At 42.5% G+C, this 15698-nt stretch overlaps 1 protein-coding gene across 1 annotated transcript in view; it reads left to right on the plus strand.

Annotated features, from left to right (window-relative positions):
- prdm15 (PR domain containing 15) overlaps positions 1-10712 on the plus strand; it is a gene marked incomplete at its 5' end in the record, with an annotated part of 16104 nt that extends 5392 nt beyond the window's left edge. The window contains 15 exons of the mRNA XM_083762757.1: positions 1492-1586; positions 2046-2133; positions 2237-2404; positions 2763-2857; positions 3041-3172; positions 3453-3593; positions 4146-4309; positions 5242-5321; positions 6593-6712; positions 6807-6938; positions 7645-7728; positions 8266-8441; positions 8633-8707; positions 9060-9281; positions 9762-10712. Coding sequence (XP_083618883.1) covers positions 1492-1586; positions 2046-2133; positions 2237-2404; positions 2763-2857; positions 3041-3172; positions 3453-3593; positions 4146-4309; positions 5242-5321; positions 6593-6712; positions 6807-6938; positions 7645-7728; positions 8266-8441; positions 8633-8707; positions 9060-9281; positions 9762-10295 — 2306 coding nt within the window. The 3' untranslated portion in view covers positions 10296-10712. The remainder of the gene's footprint in view (positions 1-1491; positions 1587-2045; positions 2134-2236; positions 2405-2762; positions 2858-3040; positions 3173-3452; positions 3594-4145; positions 4310-5241; positions 5322-6592; positions 6713-6806; positions 6939-7644; positions 7729-8265; positions 8442-8632; positions 8708-9059; positions 9282-9761) is intronic.
- Between the last annotated feature and the right edge of the window lie 4986 nt (positions 10713-15698).

Below are 15698 nucleotides of genomic sequence, written 5' to 3' on the forward strand. Positions count from 1 at the left end.
TGATTAATGTGTGAATTAAAATTCAATTCAGAATCAATAATAACCCCCAGGTTCTTTACTGTACTGCTACTTTCTACAGTCAGGTTGCCAAGTCTGCTTATTATTGATTCTTTCTGCTCACTAGAACCGATTATGAGAACTTCTGTCTTATCCTCATTTAGCTTGAGAAAGTTCTCACTCATCCAACATTGAGTTCGCCCAATGGCAGTATGTACAAGGAGAAAAGCAGAGGGCCAAGAATCGAGCCCTGTGGAATACCAGAACTGATGTCGTGTCAAACTCGGCTAGATTGACAAAGTAACTTCTGTTTGATAGGTAGGAGGAAAACCAGGACAGGGCCGTACCAGACAGGCCTATCCAGTGCTCCAGACGCTGTATTAAAATTGAATGATCAATCGTGTCAAATGCAGCCGTTAGATCTAGAAGTAAGAGAACGGATACATGTTTCTTGTCAGCAGACACCCTAAGATCATTCATTACTTTTACAAGTGCTGTTTCTGTGCTGTGACCTTTCCTAAAGCCAGATTGGAATTTGTTGTGGACATTATTGTTCTGTAGAAACACATCCAATTGATGGAAGATGCATTTTTCTAAAACCTTGCCCAGAAAGGGTAGATTTGAAATGGGTCGATAGTTACCCAAAACAGCGGGATCAAGATTGTGTTTCTTGAGTAGGGGCCTAACTACAGCAGTCTTCAGTGAGTCTGGGAAGACGGCTGATTGTAGAGAGCTGTATGTATCTGATGTGTGATCATCAGTCTTGCTTGTCCTCATATGGGATTAGTTGTTTTTCCTCGGGTCCTAGAAGATCAATAGCTGTTTGTCAATAGAAAAACTATTGCATGTTAAAGACATTTATTTGAGCAAGCGTCAGTTTGTATCAACCCTTAACTTGTGCAGTGCATCAAATCCCACCGGTCATTAGAACTACCAACTATCTTTAGCTTGTAAAAGTTAAACAGAGGTTGAAGTCAAATGTGTGTAAACCTTCTTGATGCCTTGCTTGTTGCGAATGAATAGTCAATGAACACTGGCTCACTTCTTTAGCCCACCTTAATCACAGCTATGTGAAATGCAGATTTGTTGATTAGCAGACGGTTGCTCTTGTTTATCTGGTACCATGAATGTAGGACTCAAGTTTATGAACCTACTGAAGATGTATTTGAGCAATGAGCATTAAACCAATATTTTGAAGATGGGCCCAAATTTCAGATAGTTGTCCAACTGGATGTATTAACGAGGTAGCTCAGTCGGTAGAGCTCTCGCCTTTGAACCACAAGTTCATGGGTTCGATCCTGGGCACCGCCAACTCGGTGTATGAGTAGCACAGCTTGGGTTCAGCAAGTCATGAGGTAAGTACTGGGAGCTGATGGTAGGTGTGGCACTCCATCTCCCAGGGGTCTAGCGCATTGTAACAGGGACAGACCACCGACCTACTTACTTTACTTATGTATAGCTTTTTTTAGATTAACCCATTGATTTGATTTTCAGGTGATAAGCTTTTCAAATGTGATGAATGCGACAAGCTGTTCAGCCGCAAGGAGAGCCTCAAGCAGCACATTTCTTACAAGCACAGCAAGAATATGGTGGGTACTCTTACTCTCTTTTAACTCTATTTTAACCTGCGATGTGATCAGGAACAAATATGCTGGAAACATTGTCCACGGCAATATATAGAATAGAATTGTCAATATTTTCCATTTCCACATTGTCCTTGAGCAAGACACCGAACCCCAAAACTGCTCCTGTTGAGCAGCCTTGCATGGTTGCCACTACTGTTGGGTGAAGGTGAAAGTGAAAGGTGAAAGTGCTTTGAATGGTTGGAAAAATTAGAAAGGTGTTCAGTGGCCACAAATGAGCTCTCTAGCAACCCCATTTTTAATTTGGGCAATAATGTCTGCTGATAGGCAAACATAGTGTTACCTCCTGATCTATGTGTATTAAATCTTGGGGTCACCAAATTATCATAAATTACTTTACCGAGTGTTGCGTTACTAAAGGTTTTCATGTTTTCTCTACTAAAGGTTTTCATGTTTTCCCTACAGACTGATGTGGAGTACAAGCATAAATGCAAAACATGTCAGAAGTCATTTCGCCTAGAAAATGCCTTAAAGTTTCACAACTGCAGAACAGGTAACACCACAGAAAATACATTTGTTGTTTTACTTTAAGGCATGAATACAATTATTTTCTCGTTTTCGAGTATGTATGACCACTTTTTCTCCTCTTCCTGCAGACGACAAAACTTTCCAGTGTGACATCTGCTCTCGGTTCTTCTCCACTAACAGCAACCTTTCCAAGCACAAAAAGAAGCACGGCGAGAAGCTGTACTCCTGTGAGATCTGTAACAAGATGTTCTACCGCAAGGACGTAATGCAGGAGCACCATAGGAGGCATGGTGTGGGTGAGTTCAGCCACAATTCACTCAGGAGATAATAGAGATGGTACATTAAGGCTTGAAGCCTAGCGAGAACAGAGAACAGAGAGGATTTTTGCGAAGAGGTAGAGCACACTGTATAACTTTGTGAGATGATTACTGTCTGCAGTCAAACCCTTAAATGAAAAGAGAGAGCCACACAATCGTAACTTGCAACAATTTATGAGTATATGACTTTCTCTTTTTTCTCACAGGGTTGTGAAATAACGATCATTGGTGCACAGACGTCTGATCGGAATGAACTAAAAACCTCAAATGCAGAATTCTCCTTTTGCGTTTGCTCTTAATGACGTAGGGTCCTATTATTGTATATGTGTCTGTATAGGCCCAAAGCACATGAAGAAAGAGGAGCTGGAGGCCAATGGTGAGGAAGCGACCAAATACAGGAAGGAGCCTTCGCCCTGTCCCATCTGTGGCAAGGTGAAACCTTGCAACAATACTATGGCATGGTGCTGACCATAACAGCTCAGCATGGATCCAGCAACAGAGACCGCACCAAGTCTGATGTGTTTGTGTGTGTGTGTGTGTGTGTGTGTGTGTGTGTGTGTGTGTGTGTGTGTGTGTGTGTGTGTGCAATGTGCATGCGTGTGTGCGTGCGTGCAGGTGTTCTCCTGTCGCAGTAACATGAACAAGCATTTGTTGACTCATGGAGATAAGAAGTACACCTGCGAGATCTGTGGCCGCAAGTTCTTCCGCGTGGATGTCCTGAGAGACCACATTCATGTTCATTTCAAGGTGAGATCATGCGACAACCCTGATGTCCAGCCCATTAACCTTGTTTCTAACGCTAAGTCAATATAAATATAAAAATTCACACCTGGTTGGGGGCAATCCATATAGTGTGCAGTGATAAATTACCTGCGTAGTTTCAATGCCTCCAATGCATCCGGCTAATTTATATATGGTGAGGAATTAATGATGAAAGCAACTATCTCCCATCACAGTTTAGTTTGTTTAATTATTCACACGCTTAATGAAATGAAACTTGTTTGATAAAATGTATACTGTTTTTCAGGACATAGCCTTAATGGATGAGCACGAGAGAGAGGTTTTCATCAGGAAGATAGGCATCTCGTGTGATGATAGTGATGAAACGGACGAGGATGATGAGGATGAGGAACCCGAGCACCACAAATATAACTGCAAGAAATGTCAAGTAAGGCCCATACTGAACAGGATCATTTGTATCCACGATGGAAGGAGGTAGGGCCCGCACACCATTCTTTTGGTAAATAATTACTTTATTGAATTAACAAACGACAACGTTTCGATCTTGATAGATCTTCGTCAGGTCAATACTCACCTGACTAAGTTCTATCAAGATCGAAACGTTGTCGTTTGTTAATTCAATAAAGTAATTCTTTACCAAACGAATGGTGTGCGGGCCCTACCTCCTTCCATTATTGCCTTATTGGGCCTGCACCCACTGCCGAGGTGCGTGTAAATAGGTATGCTCTTAATACTCTTAACTACATATCATGCCCTAACAGAAGTCATTCCAGTTTGTGCAAGATTGTGTACATGGCACAAATCTGCCAAATGATCAGGGTCATTCACGTTAAGTCAAAATAATATGTCTCTCAAGGGCAGCTATTTGCTGATACTTGGGTCAGCCTGTCCGCATAGTGTTGTTTGATATCATTTTAAATGAGTCAATGGCTAAGCACATACCTCTGCTCTCCTTCTCTTGTCTCTGTCACTGCCCTAGTTGTCCTTTGCGAAGGGAAAGGACTACTTGAAGCACATCATGGAGCAGCATAAAGAGAGAGGCTACGGCTGTGGGATCTGTAACCGGCGCTTTGCCCTGAAGGCCACATATAACGCTCACCTGGTTATCCACAGAGAACAGCTTCCTGATCCGTCCGTGCAAAAGTAAGACTCGAAGAGGGCAGTAGGACAGAGAGATAGCACATTGTTGTACTACCCACAGGGCAAAGATGGAGTGTATTTTCACTCTGTTGAAAACAGCCTATTGGGTAGAAATCACTGGCACCATGCCATATCAAGCTAACAAAAGTACAAAATAGATATTTACATTTGGTTAACCGGAATTATTATATGGTATGAATGAGAATCTTCAAGACAGCAGCATGACTTCCAGTGCTTTTAGGGGGCGCATTGTAAATACCGAACCTATTAACCTACATAGTTTATCAGTCATTTATACCTTTTAGTTCACTGCCTGTTTTATTTTCCATATTAACTGCCCTTGAACTTACTCAAGCATTGGACAACAGGAGGCCAGTGTATTTTTAATACAAATTCACCAGCATGAAAATAAACTTTTCTTAAAGCCTTAAGAGTGGGCTTCATTTGTGATCAATTGCACTAGTGTCTAAAAATCATACAGTGAAAACAATTTACACAAGATTAACCACCAGGGCTCTATATTTGGCTCTATATTTGGTTCTCTCCTATTTTCCCTCTACACCAACTATCTGCTCACAAGTTCGTGTTGCAAAAGCTTGTTGATTGGCTAAATTACCTGAATGTTGGCTTGTAGAATAGCTTGTAGATCAGATATTTTCACTGAATGCTTGCCTATTTTTGCTTTATTATGGCAGGCCAAAATATGTGAAAACATGTGGTTACAGGCAGACTCCAGTGTCGGGCTTGCTAAGTGGCCCCACCTAGTGGACAAATTGGGGGTAGCAGTCATATTGTAGAAATTTCTGAAATGGTATTATTTGTTGATTTTACAGTGTAAACAATTTACACGACTGGTGATCTGGTGATGAGAATGTTATTCTCATGCAGTGTTACATGCAGTAAACAATATAAGCTTGTGCTGTTGTATTCTACAGGTACATCCATCCTTGTGAAATATGTGGACGAATCTTTAACAGTATTGGCAACTTGGAACGACACAAGATCATCCATACAGGTGAATACCTCATCTTGGCTACATTCTAAACATTTTCTTCCAGACGTAAATTACACCCTTTGAGATTTTATTTTACTTTATTGTGTGTATGCTGTAACTTTGTGCCAGCTATTTTATTTGCTGATATCTTGTTGTAGTTTTTATTATGTTGCTGTCTTTTCCCCTGTTCGGTAAAGCACTTGGTGTCCATGTCTAGAAATGTGCTATGTTGTCACATCACAGGTTTACAGGTGTAAAACAGTGGGTGGGATTAGTTTTTCCAAGCACCGTCGTTTTTGTTATTTCTATAAAAGAGAAGGGGAAGAAAAAGAGGGGGGAGCAAGGGGAAGAGAGAGAGAGAGAGAGAGAGAGAGAGAGAGAGAGAGAGAGAGAGAGAGAGAAAAACATAAATTCATCTACATATTTACACGTAGTACATCTATCCGGTGAGGTAAGTACCAGAGGTAAGACATAAGTTATGTGAGCATAGCAGCATATTTACTGTACAATGTACATGATATGTATTGATACATTACATACATACATTGGTACATGATATATGATATTGATTGACGAGAGAGAGAGGAAAAAAATATTAGTGCTTCATTCTAATATGGGATGTGCAATGCTTTTGATGTACCACTCATGTGCTGCTGAGTGGCAGTGTTAAAAGACGCAATATTAACATTTACTTTATCTTGTCCATCATACTATTATGTTGCTGGTGGCCACCACAGAATCTAATATCAAAACAAGTGGGACTTTATGGGGGAAACCAAGACATCTAGGGAATCACCCGGTGGTGGAAAACCTTTACAGAAACATTAACATTGTTTAGCTCACCTTGTAGGCTGGCTCTCTGAACAAGACGGCTGCTGGCTTCACTGCACACAGTCTATTGATGTCAGCTGTACAGTTGCTGTGTCCTAGGCTTGTGATATAAAAGTCTCCAATTATAAATGTAAAGCCCGAACCCGACATCAACCAGAGAAATGAAGACGGGCACGATCCAAACCCGTCGGATCCCATCGGATTCGAGCAGAGATACGCTCTAAAACTATGTATCCATTCTCACTGGATTGGATATATTTTTGGGTCTTTATTGGATTGTGTACACTCAACAGTATGATGACAGGAAATTGGGGGTGACACGCGGCACTAGCCGCCCAGGCCCATGACACCCACTTTTACCTGAGAGCTTCATATTCAGAAACAACCGTGGAGCTTTTCAGTTTTGTTAGGACATTATCCTAATGTTCTTTGTGCGCGTGTGTGTGTGCGTGTTCATCCAGGGGTTAAGAGCCACAGCTGTAACCAGTGTTGCAAATCATTTGCCAGGAAGGACATGTTAAAGGAACACCTGAGAGTTCATGACGATATCCGAGATTTTCTGTGTGCCGAATGTGGGAAAGGTCAGTTCACTCTTCACCCTTATAATACTTTGTTTGCATTGTATAAAACACGCTTATCATATTGCTGAATATGGATGACCCTGTTTCTGTGTAGGCATGAAGACCAAGCATGCACTGAGACACCACATGAAACTTCACAAGGGCATAAAAGAATATGAGTGCAAAGAGTGCAGCCGCAAATTTGCTCAAAAGGTCAACATGCTGAAACATTACAAGAGACACACAGGTGAGACTTTGTCCTTAAATAGCTTCTCCCCCTTAAATAACACTCCCCACTCACCCCAGAGAGGACGTATAGGGCCTTAGTCCTACTCCTCCTCCCAGCCCAAATCACACCTTGGAAAGCATGAGCGTCTATTTCAAACAAAGTGTTTTTTTACTTGGGGGGGGGGGGGGGGGGGGGGGGGGTCATATTTTGACAGCAGGAATATTTTGACCCCCCAGTATCAGGATGCATTAGGATGTTGATATTCATTCATCAGCCACACAGAAAAAGGCTGAGTTACACTTTTTGTTCACAGCACACACCTGACAAAAGACCATTGATATTAAATATTGATGTTGATAGTTAAATTGTTTAAATGTGATGCATAGCAGCATATGTATGTGATTTTGTTATAGTCCAAAGTTATGTCAGGAGATGTAGCCTAGTTGCCTAGTTTGACAAATTGCTTACATAGAATAAAGTTAACATATGAGTGTACACACACACACATCCACACACACACACACACACACACACACACACACACACACACACACACACACACACAACATTTATATATTTGCGTATTAGTGTTGGACACTTTGTGTCATATTGTTTAATCATCTTTAAAATACATATGTCTTGATTGTAGTGACAAACTGAGAACGCCACATAAAAGCCACTAGGCTTATGTGAGTAGAATTGTAAACCCTGTCTCTTTGCTCAGGTATAAAGGACTTCATGTGTGAGCTGTGTGGAAAAACATTCAGTGAGAGGACCACCCTGGAGACACATAAGCTCATCCACACAGGCAAGTATTTGATTGTAACACGGAAATATGAAAGACATTTCTTGTTTTGTTTTCCAGGGGGGACACAGGAAATTGGGATAATATACTTTTTCCTTTCTGTAATAAATCCAAATATAAAATTGGGGCAAGTACATGGAAAATAGGTTCAAATTGATTGGAACGTGTACCGTGGTAATGGTAGCTAAGCAGATGTTTGTCAATTCTAATCGCAACAGCCCTTCTCCCCAGTTTGATTACAGCATGGAAACCAGTGTTGCATGCCTATCCCCTCTCCTCAGATTCCTGTCTGCACTGTCCTTCCTATAAACATTGAACTACAACAATCAATCACTTTTTAAAGAAATGTCCTCAAATTTCAGGGAACACTTGCAATTGCTTATCTCCTAAAAAAAAGACTGTCAACATTAAAGTCAATTCAATATTGATAATCTTACTACTATTACTACTTCTACTAAAATCTGAAGGCTTAAAACCATTGAAATAAAAAAAGAGACAATACTATAATATGGTTGAATTCTCACACTCTCTCCTTTGCAGTGGGTAAGACATGGATATGCGCAACCTGCGATAAAAAGTACCTCACTGAGTACATGCTGCAGAAGCATGTGCACCTGACTCATGAGAAGGTGGAGGCCCAGTCGTGTCATCTGTGTGGGACCAAGGTGTCTACCCGTGCCTCCATGAACCGTCATATACGACGCAAACACCCCGAGGTTAGTAGGGACAATCTTTTTCTTAATGGCCTCGTCCAAATACTCAAGATCCTTTTAAACATGCACTTAAATAATTAAATCCTGTTACTATTTCCTGAATAAAATCTTGGTTTGTTAAAACTTCTCTCAAGAAAATGTGGTTTTGACAACACAGATGGGAAACCAATGACTGTCATTTTGATTTAACTTAGGTGATTTCAGTGAGACTCGATGAATTTGATGATCTTCAGGAAGCCACGACGATCGATGATTCATCTATCAGCATCGTAAGGACAAACTATTGGAATTTGCTAAACTTTTTTTTTTAAAGCTCACAAATTTACTTAAAATAGACAGATATCGTATTGGTGAAAGCAGTCTCCTCATACTCTCAACATACAGTACCTTCAATTCCCACAATGCATATGATTTCTTTTTAAATAAACTGTCATTGCAGACACCAACATTTGTTATAGCAGCTCAAGGACAGTGCTAATTCCAATGTGAAAGCAGATGTTTTTTAATTTGATTGATTTAATTAATAGAAGCTGTAATCAGTGCTGTCTGTGAACCACAATATTATATGATAATAACCCAATGGCTGGGTGCCATCTCATAAAATATGTTCTACCTTTGTAGCCTACTCTGACCCTGGATAAAGACAGTTTGTCTCAGGAAAGGCCCAGCAGGCCTTCCCGACACCACAAGAAGAAACAGAAACACATAGCTGAACCAGAGCTGTCTGAATCAGATGAGTATGCAGACTTCACAGAGCAGAGACATGAGTCTATAACGGAGTTCACCTCTGTTATAGTAGGCGATGAGACGGAGACAAGCTCTGCTGTGCAGAGTATTCAACAGGTAGATATAATGCATCATTTACAATCAATTGTGCTATTGGTCATGTTAATCTAAGACGGATGTTCTTTTGTCCCAAAACGCAACCTAATTTGGATGAAAACAAAAGTGGGCTTTTCCGATTTGAAGAGTGGGATACAATGTCAATCATAGTGCTAGTCGAATTATATCATGATAATTATTGATGATGCATTGTTTATGAAAATGAAATACGAAATAGCAACAAAAAAAAGACTTGTGATTAACTTTAATTCTATTAAACATATTTGCTCTAACCAGGAGGTACACTTATGTACCTGCTTTGCTTATATTTGAAAAACAGGTCCCGAGCACAGCACATACAGTACGATTAATTTCCATAAAAAACAGGCATTTTTGATTTGTATGATTGACAGTACTAAAACTACTATAAAATATGTGTGTGTAAAGTTATCCAGTGCACCTGCTGCTATAACTGACCCAGTATAAACTGTGTTGTTCTAGGTCGTCGTCCTTACTGACCCAAACACTCCCTCAGGCTCCTCCCCGAACAGCTCAGTCGGGCTGACCAATATCACAGTGACGCCCATCAACAGCCACGCCCCCACCCACTTCACCAGCCTGCAGCCTGTAGCCGTGGGCCACCTGACGGCCAGTGACCGGCCTCTCACCTTGGACAACTCAATTCTCACTGTCACCTTTGACACTGTCAGCGGCTCACTCGGCTCAGCCATGCTTCACAACCGGCCTGCTGATCTCATACCAGAGACGGTGGGTCCGGGTGGAGGCACCGGTCCGCAGTCGGTGGCCCACTTCATCAACCTCACCACCTTTGTCAACCCCATGGGCCACCAGCTGGAAACGCCTACTCTTGCGTGGAGGCCTGTCACAGCGGCGGAAGGAACTCACATCACCACTGTGGTCGAGGGTGGTCCAGGCGAGAGCCAGGAGTCCCAGAGCGCTGAGGCGGGACATCAGGGCCAGCCACCAGCCCCACAGCAGCAGAGCAGCTCCACACAGCAGATGTTCAGCTACTAGAGACTGGAGGTGCTGGTCACCTCACACTAAGAACTTTTCTGTGGTGGAGTAGATTTTATGGGCGTTTAAATAATCAATTGGATGCCTATGGAGGTGAATGACATTTCAAAGAGCTATTGTCTTGTGTCTGTGTTGAAAAAAAAAGAGTTAACATATTTTCATATGGTCAAACCCACATTTAAAGTAGCCTGTAATAAATATGTATTTACAATTTTAAAAATAGAAATGGGTGCATTTGGTAAAAAGAAAAGAAAATGGTGACAATACTATTGATGATTTACATTTGAAACCAAAGCAAAATAATGAATATTTGAATGCCTTACAATCTTACATGTTTCTTTTTTCTTTTTTAAATCAAGTGTAAAATATATTTGAATCAGTCAGCTGGAAAAAATATGTAAATATTTACATTTCAACAGTTGCTTTTAATCTAAAATGAGATTAAAGCCATTTTAAGTCAAATTATATGGTAGAATTCAAGAAATCAATCCATTTTTATGGCAGCCAATATTGATATGTTGTAGGTGCACAATCTATGTAAAGCACTTTGGATAATAAAAAATGCTATATAAATGCACCATTCACCATTTAGGTGAACACTAGCTCTGTTTGGAACCTCATATCTACACTTTAGCTCAGAGGAGAGGAGAGGTTCCGTGTGTCAGGATATCCCTGCATTGGTAGAATGGGGGTCCAAAAAACATTGGCGAAAACCCTTTTTGCAGTATCGTTTCCAAAAAGTAAATGTATTTCTGGCTAGCTACAGATGATAAACTTAGGACAGGCATATAACATTTCTAGCCAGATGTGAACTGCTTACAAAGCTTACGAAGTCAGCCAGTAGGCCTACCATGTTTTCTCAATGCAATCTTACGGAAGCAGTACTGCGCATGCGGACGGGGGTTGACTGGACACATTTTTATTTAATCCTGATTTAAGCAGTTGTTTCACCTAAGTTTATCATCTGTAGCTCGGTTCTGATACGTTTAGTTTTTGGAAATGATACTGCGAAAGGGGTTTTTTGCCACTGTTTTTGGACGGACTCAACCCCATTTCTACCCGTGCAGGGATATGACACAGAACTTCTTCTCGGAGCTAAAGCGTAGATATGAGGTTCCAAACGGAGCTAGGTGAACACAAGTGTTACCAATAAGCCCTTTTAGTGTAGCAGAGCATTTCAAGTGACTCCGACAGGCACAACAGCAGCACCCCGGATAGAATGGAATGGAACCTTATATATAACACCTGGCTGTGTTATCAATTATTTAATGGCTGCTCTGAAAAAGGTGTGTTGGTTGTGAAACAAAGTATTGATTGTTTGAAACTGAAAGTGAGTTAATTATTTTGTCTGGAAACTACTGCAACCCATTTTGTATAGTTTATTTTTCAACAAAATGTCCTGGGGAAGGAAAAAATACCTTGCTGTTGTGTATGTGAATTTGTTTTAAACGATTGGAATGGTCACAGTAGATTTAACACATTCGTGTTATTCCTGGGGACGGATTTCAGTCTTGAGGATTTCATTGGGGTCATTTAATGAGATCAGTGCAGATTTGCAAAAAAAACATTTTCAGTCTTTTTTTGTCTTTAAGCCCTGCAGCTCTTCTACAAAAAGACTTCTAGTGGCGAATAGAGACACCCAAAGTTTACAGAATGCATTGGAGTCTATAGGCTCGTGCGACTACATGAACCACATGACCGGGCTGTCCAAGCCATTCTATTACCGTAGATGGCTCTGTTTTCGGCTCAATGTCGCAACTATATTGACGACATCACGATGTCACAAGGGCCTTGTGACGGTAAATGCACGATTTCATTAACCTCGCGTCACCATGCAGACTTTCCACTATTTCATAGTTAACTGGGCATGACCAACAGACGTGACCAACTGACGGTCCAATCAATGCACGATTTCTTCTTAACGGGGTGCATACTTAGTTTAGACTAGTCATTGGTTAGACATGGGTTAAGGTTAGGTTTAGGTGTGCTGCTTCGTGGGAGGTTAGGTTTAGGGTGAGGGTTTGAGATAGGTTGTAGTTGTAGGACTAATGACTGGTCTAACCAATGACTAGTCTAAACCAAGTACTGTCTAAACTAAGTACTGCACCCCTTATTAACTCGTTTTATTTTGAAAATTATGTTGATCTGGATCTGGTTCTGTGTCCAATTTTAAAAAGTGGTGTTAAAATGATTTTCCTTCACAAGGATTGACAGACAGTGACACCCGGCAGCTCTGGTGTTTTTCTAATTGAAGAGGAGAGCTGGGATCTCTGGGGCGAAAATGTCTACAATGTCCAAAGTGGTTGTGGAGAGATCAACAAGTTGATGGAGCAACAATATGGTCTTCAGCAGTCAGGTGAGGGCATTTGTCATGCTTCCACAAACACTGTAATGTAATTTTTATGTTTCGTAAAATTAACAAAACAACTAAAAAACAACTAAAATAGCAAAAAAGAACTTACACAGCCTAAGTATTTAATCTGCTACAAATCAAATAATTGATGGTTATAATTATAATAGTAAGCCGTGGTCTCATTCTGCTGTTAAGAGGTGTGACACCAGAACATGTATATGATATCTTGGGTGCAAATAGCCCTGGTCTAGCCTGAATAATTTCGTTTCACTCGAAATGCATTGGAGCGGCCATTATACACAGACACAAGACAGGTGTCTTAAATGTGTGAATGCAGCCCAGTACGGGCATAGATCGACTGCACCCGCTCACCTCGGTAGCAAGAGGGCGAGTGGTCTTGGCGACTCGCCAAAAAGTCAAGTCCACTCGGCCCAAGCAGAAGGCCATTCGGCCCGGGGCGAGATGACTTCCCCTTTTGGCGACAAGTCTTCACTTTTTGGCTAGTGTTTTCTTCACTTTCAGCAACTGCAGCCTTTGCTAGTGTGGTAAGGTGGTATTGCTTAAGGTAGCCTACTACGCCACCTGGGGAATTGCGCCCCAGGAGATATTTACTAAATACAACACTGAACACCCGGAGCACGTAATGACTCCCCAAACACAGATTCAGTATACAGTATAATAGATAGGCAAGGCAGAAACGTGTGTAACAAATATACAAAAGTCTTTATTAAGTTAATTGTTTTAACAATATAAAAGTTATAAAAACAAGTCAGTTAAGTATTTCATATAGCAAGCAGACAGTTCAACAATAAACAACAGCTCCCAGGAGGTCTAAGTGCTATAAAGTGCATAGAGCATGTATATATATTATATATAGATAATACATAAATACATATATATATATATATCACTATCGCACCCCTACAAGCCAGTACCGGGGGAATGAGGGGAGCTGGCAGGCTCACCTATCCAGGGTGGTGGTAATATATGCAACACAGCAACTCAAAATAAAGCACAACACAATAACAAACGCAAAGGAAAAGGGCTTTACCACCACCACTGGGCGGCTGCACACTGCTCCAGCGTAGCTGCCCCCGGCACCAGTCCTGCAAGAAGGATAGATATAATATGAGCACTTCGCAGGGGAGGGTATACAGGGTAATAATAATGACAGTACTCTCTCCAGCCTATAGTGGGCCTATAGGGCCCAGTCGTATCCAGATTAGAGGGATATATATATATAATACAGCACCAAGTATCTATACATACACCAGCAAGGATAAGGAGGAATACGATATATAATACAGGAGAAATATAGATAATGGTGCCCGATATGGGCTACTATCAACCAGGGCACAGATTCAGGCGACCGACCACTCGTGGCCGTGGGATGAGCCCTCTCAACCCCGGCGGTACGAATGTGTGTAGAATGGTTAGAATGGTTCAGCAAAGCAGCAGGTGTAGTGCTGGCCCTGAAAGCACAACGGCTGTATTAAAATACTACTCTTATACTACTAGTCACTGAGGCAGGAACAGCAAAGACACGCAAACTCACCCGCTTTAATGAGGCCAACGTGCACCGTCGTTGTACCCACTGCAGCGGTAGCCAGGTAAATAATACAACTGTAAACAACAAGAGCCCATGTTTATACCCCCATGGCATCACAGACACCAAATGAATATAAATACTGCGGAGAGGGAGGAACACCAACCTAGGTGGCGTGGTGTTGGTTCACAACACGCCGAACAGGACACAGGCCAGAGCGAGTAGCTCCAAGGCTAAAACAACAACAAGTGCTCACAGTCAAGTTCACAGTTAACTATTAAGTGCAGGCGATGTAACAGCAACGTATAGAAACATACCTGCACTGAAGTGCGGACCAAACACGCTGTCACCCGACGGGACAGCTTTGTTAAGGATGATCACCTCAATGCGGCGGAATAACTCCTGGCCGTGAAACCCACCAGCAGTGTAGCAGAGAGAGACTGACAGCTGACAAACACGGCCGACACGTCACCTTATAAAGCCAGCCAGGACACTCATCAAGCCCTAATCAGTGGGCGGAGGAAGGGCCGTGACAGCGTGGGAACGCTAACGCCCATCCTGCCACAATCCGTCCCCCCCATTTGCATCGTCGACCCGACGATGGCTAACTCCATGGTCTGTGCAACGCGTAGACAGCATTAGATGCCGACGTGGGTCCCCTATCCACAGCCTGTGGAAGGTGGTAACGGTTCGAATGTTGGCCTGCTGTAGACCTCTCCGTTCTCCGGACTGCCTCGCTATTTTCGTCAGATGTAGGGAGTGGAAGTAACCTGCTGGACAGTAAGTCCACAGGCACAACCGCAGATGTTTCTAGAGCCACCAGCACAGTGGGGGGTGAATCCTTCCGATTCGGATCCGCTTCCCCACGCTCTGGACTCACCTGTCTATCTTCGTTAATAAGCGGTTCGTCTAACCGAGGAACGGGGGGTTCTAAATCCAACTGCCCCGTAGGGCTCTCTTCTGGGTTGACCGGCTCAGCCAAGGTGGAATCTGGTTGGCCAGAAGGACACAGGGGCGCCCCCACTGGAGGTGGATCTACGGGCAAAGCCAAAGGGGCCTGGGGTACTTCTGATGTCAGAACAAACCAGTCGCCATCGCTGTGATCGTCACCCACCTGAGGATGTGACTGCTCTACCTGTTGGTCGCTTGGAGAGTTACTGGTGGGAGGCTCTTTCCCAATCCGGAGTTTGAGGAGTGTGCGATGAATATGCTTCACTTGGTTCGGTTCCTTCACAGGTGCAATAGTGTACACGGCCCCCCCAGGCTTGGGAGCTTTAATTACCCTATAAACCTCGGGATGCCATAGGTCATGAATTTTGTGGCGGCCTCTAACGCTAAGGTCACGGAGATAAACCAGCTGGCCCTCCTCCAAGGACGGGTCCCGGACTTTTGGGTCATGAAGGGCTTTTCTCCGATCTGCCGCAATCTTCAGCCGATCCCGAGCCCCCTCAAAGGCTATCTGCAGCCGATTCTGATGTTCGGTGACCCAAGCGTTTACGCTGCC

This window comes from Protomyctophum parallelum (genome assembly GCF_964188405.1).
Source record: "Protomyctophum parallelum genome assembly, chromosome: 1".
Lineage (NCBI taxonomy): Eukaryota > Metazoa > Chordata > Actinopteri > Myctophiformes > Myctophidae > Protomyctophum > Protomyctophum parallelum.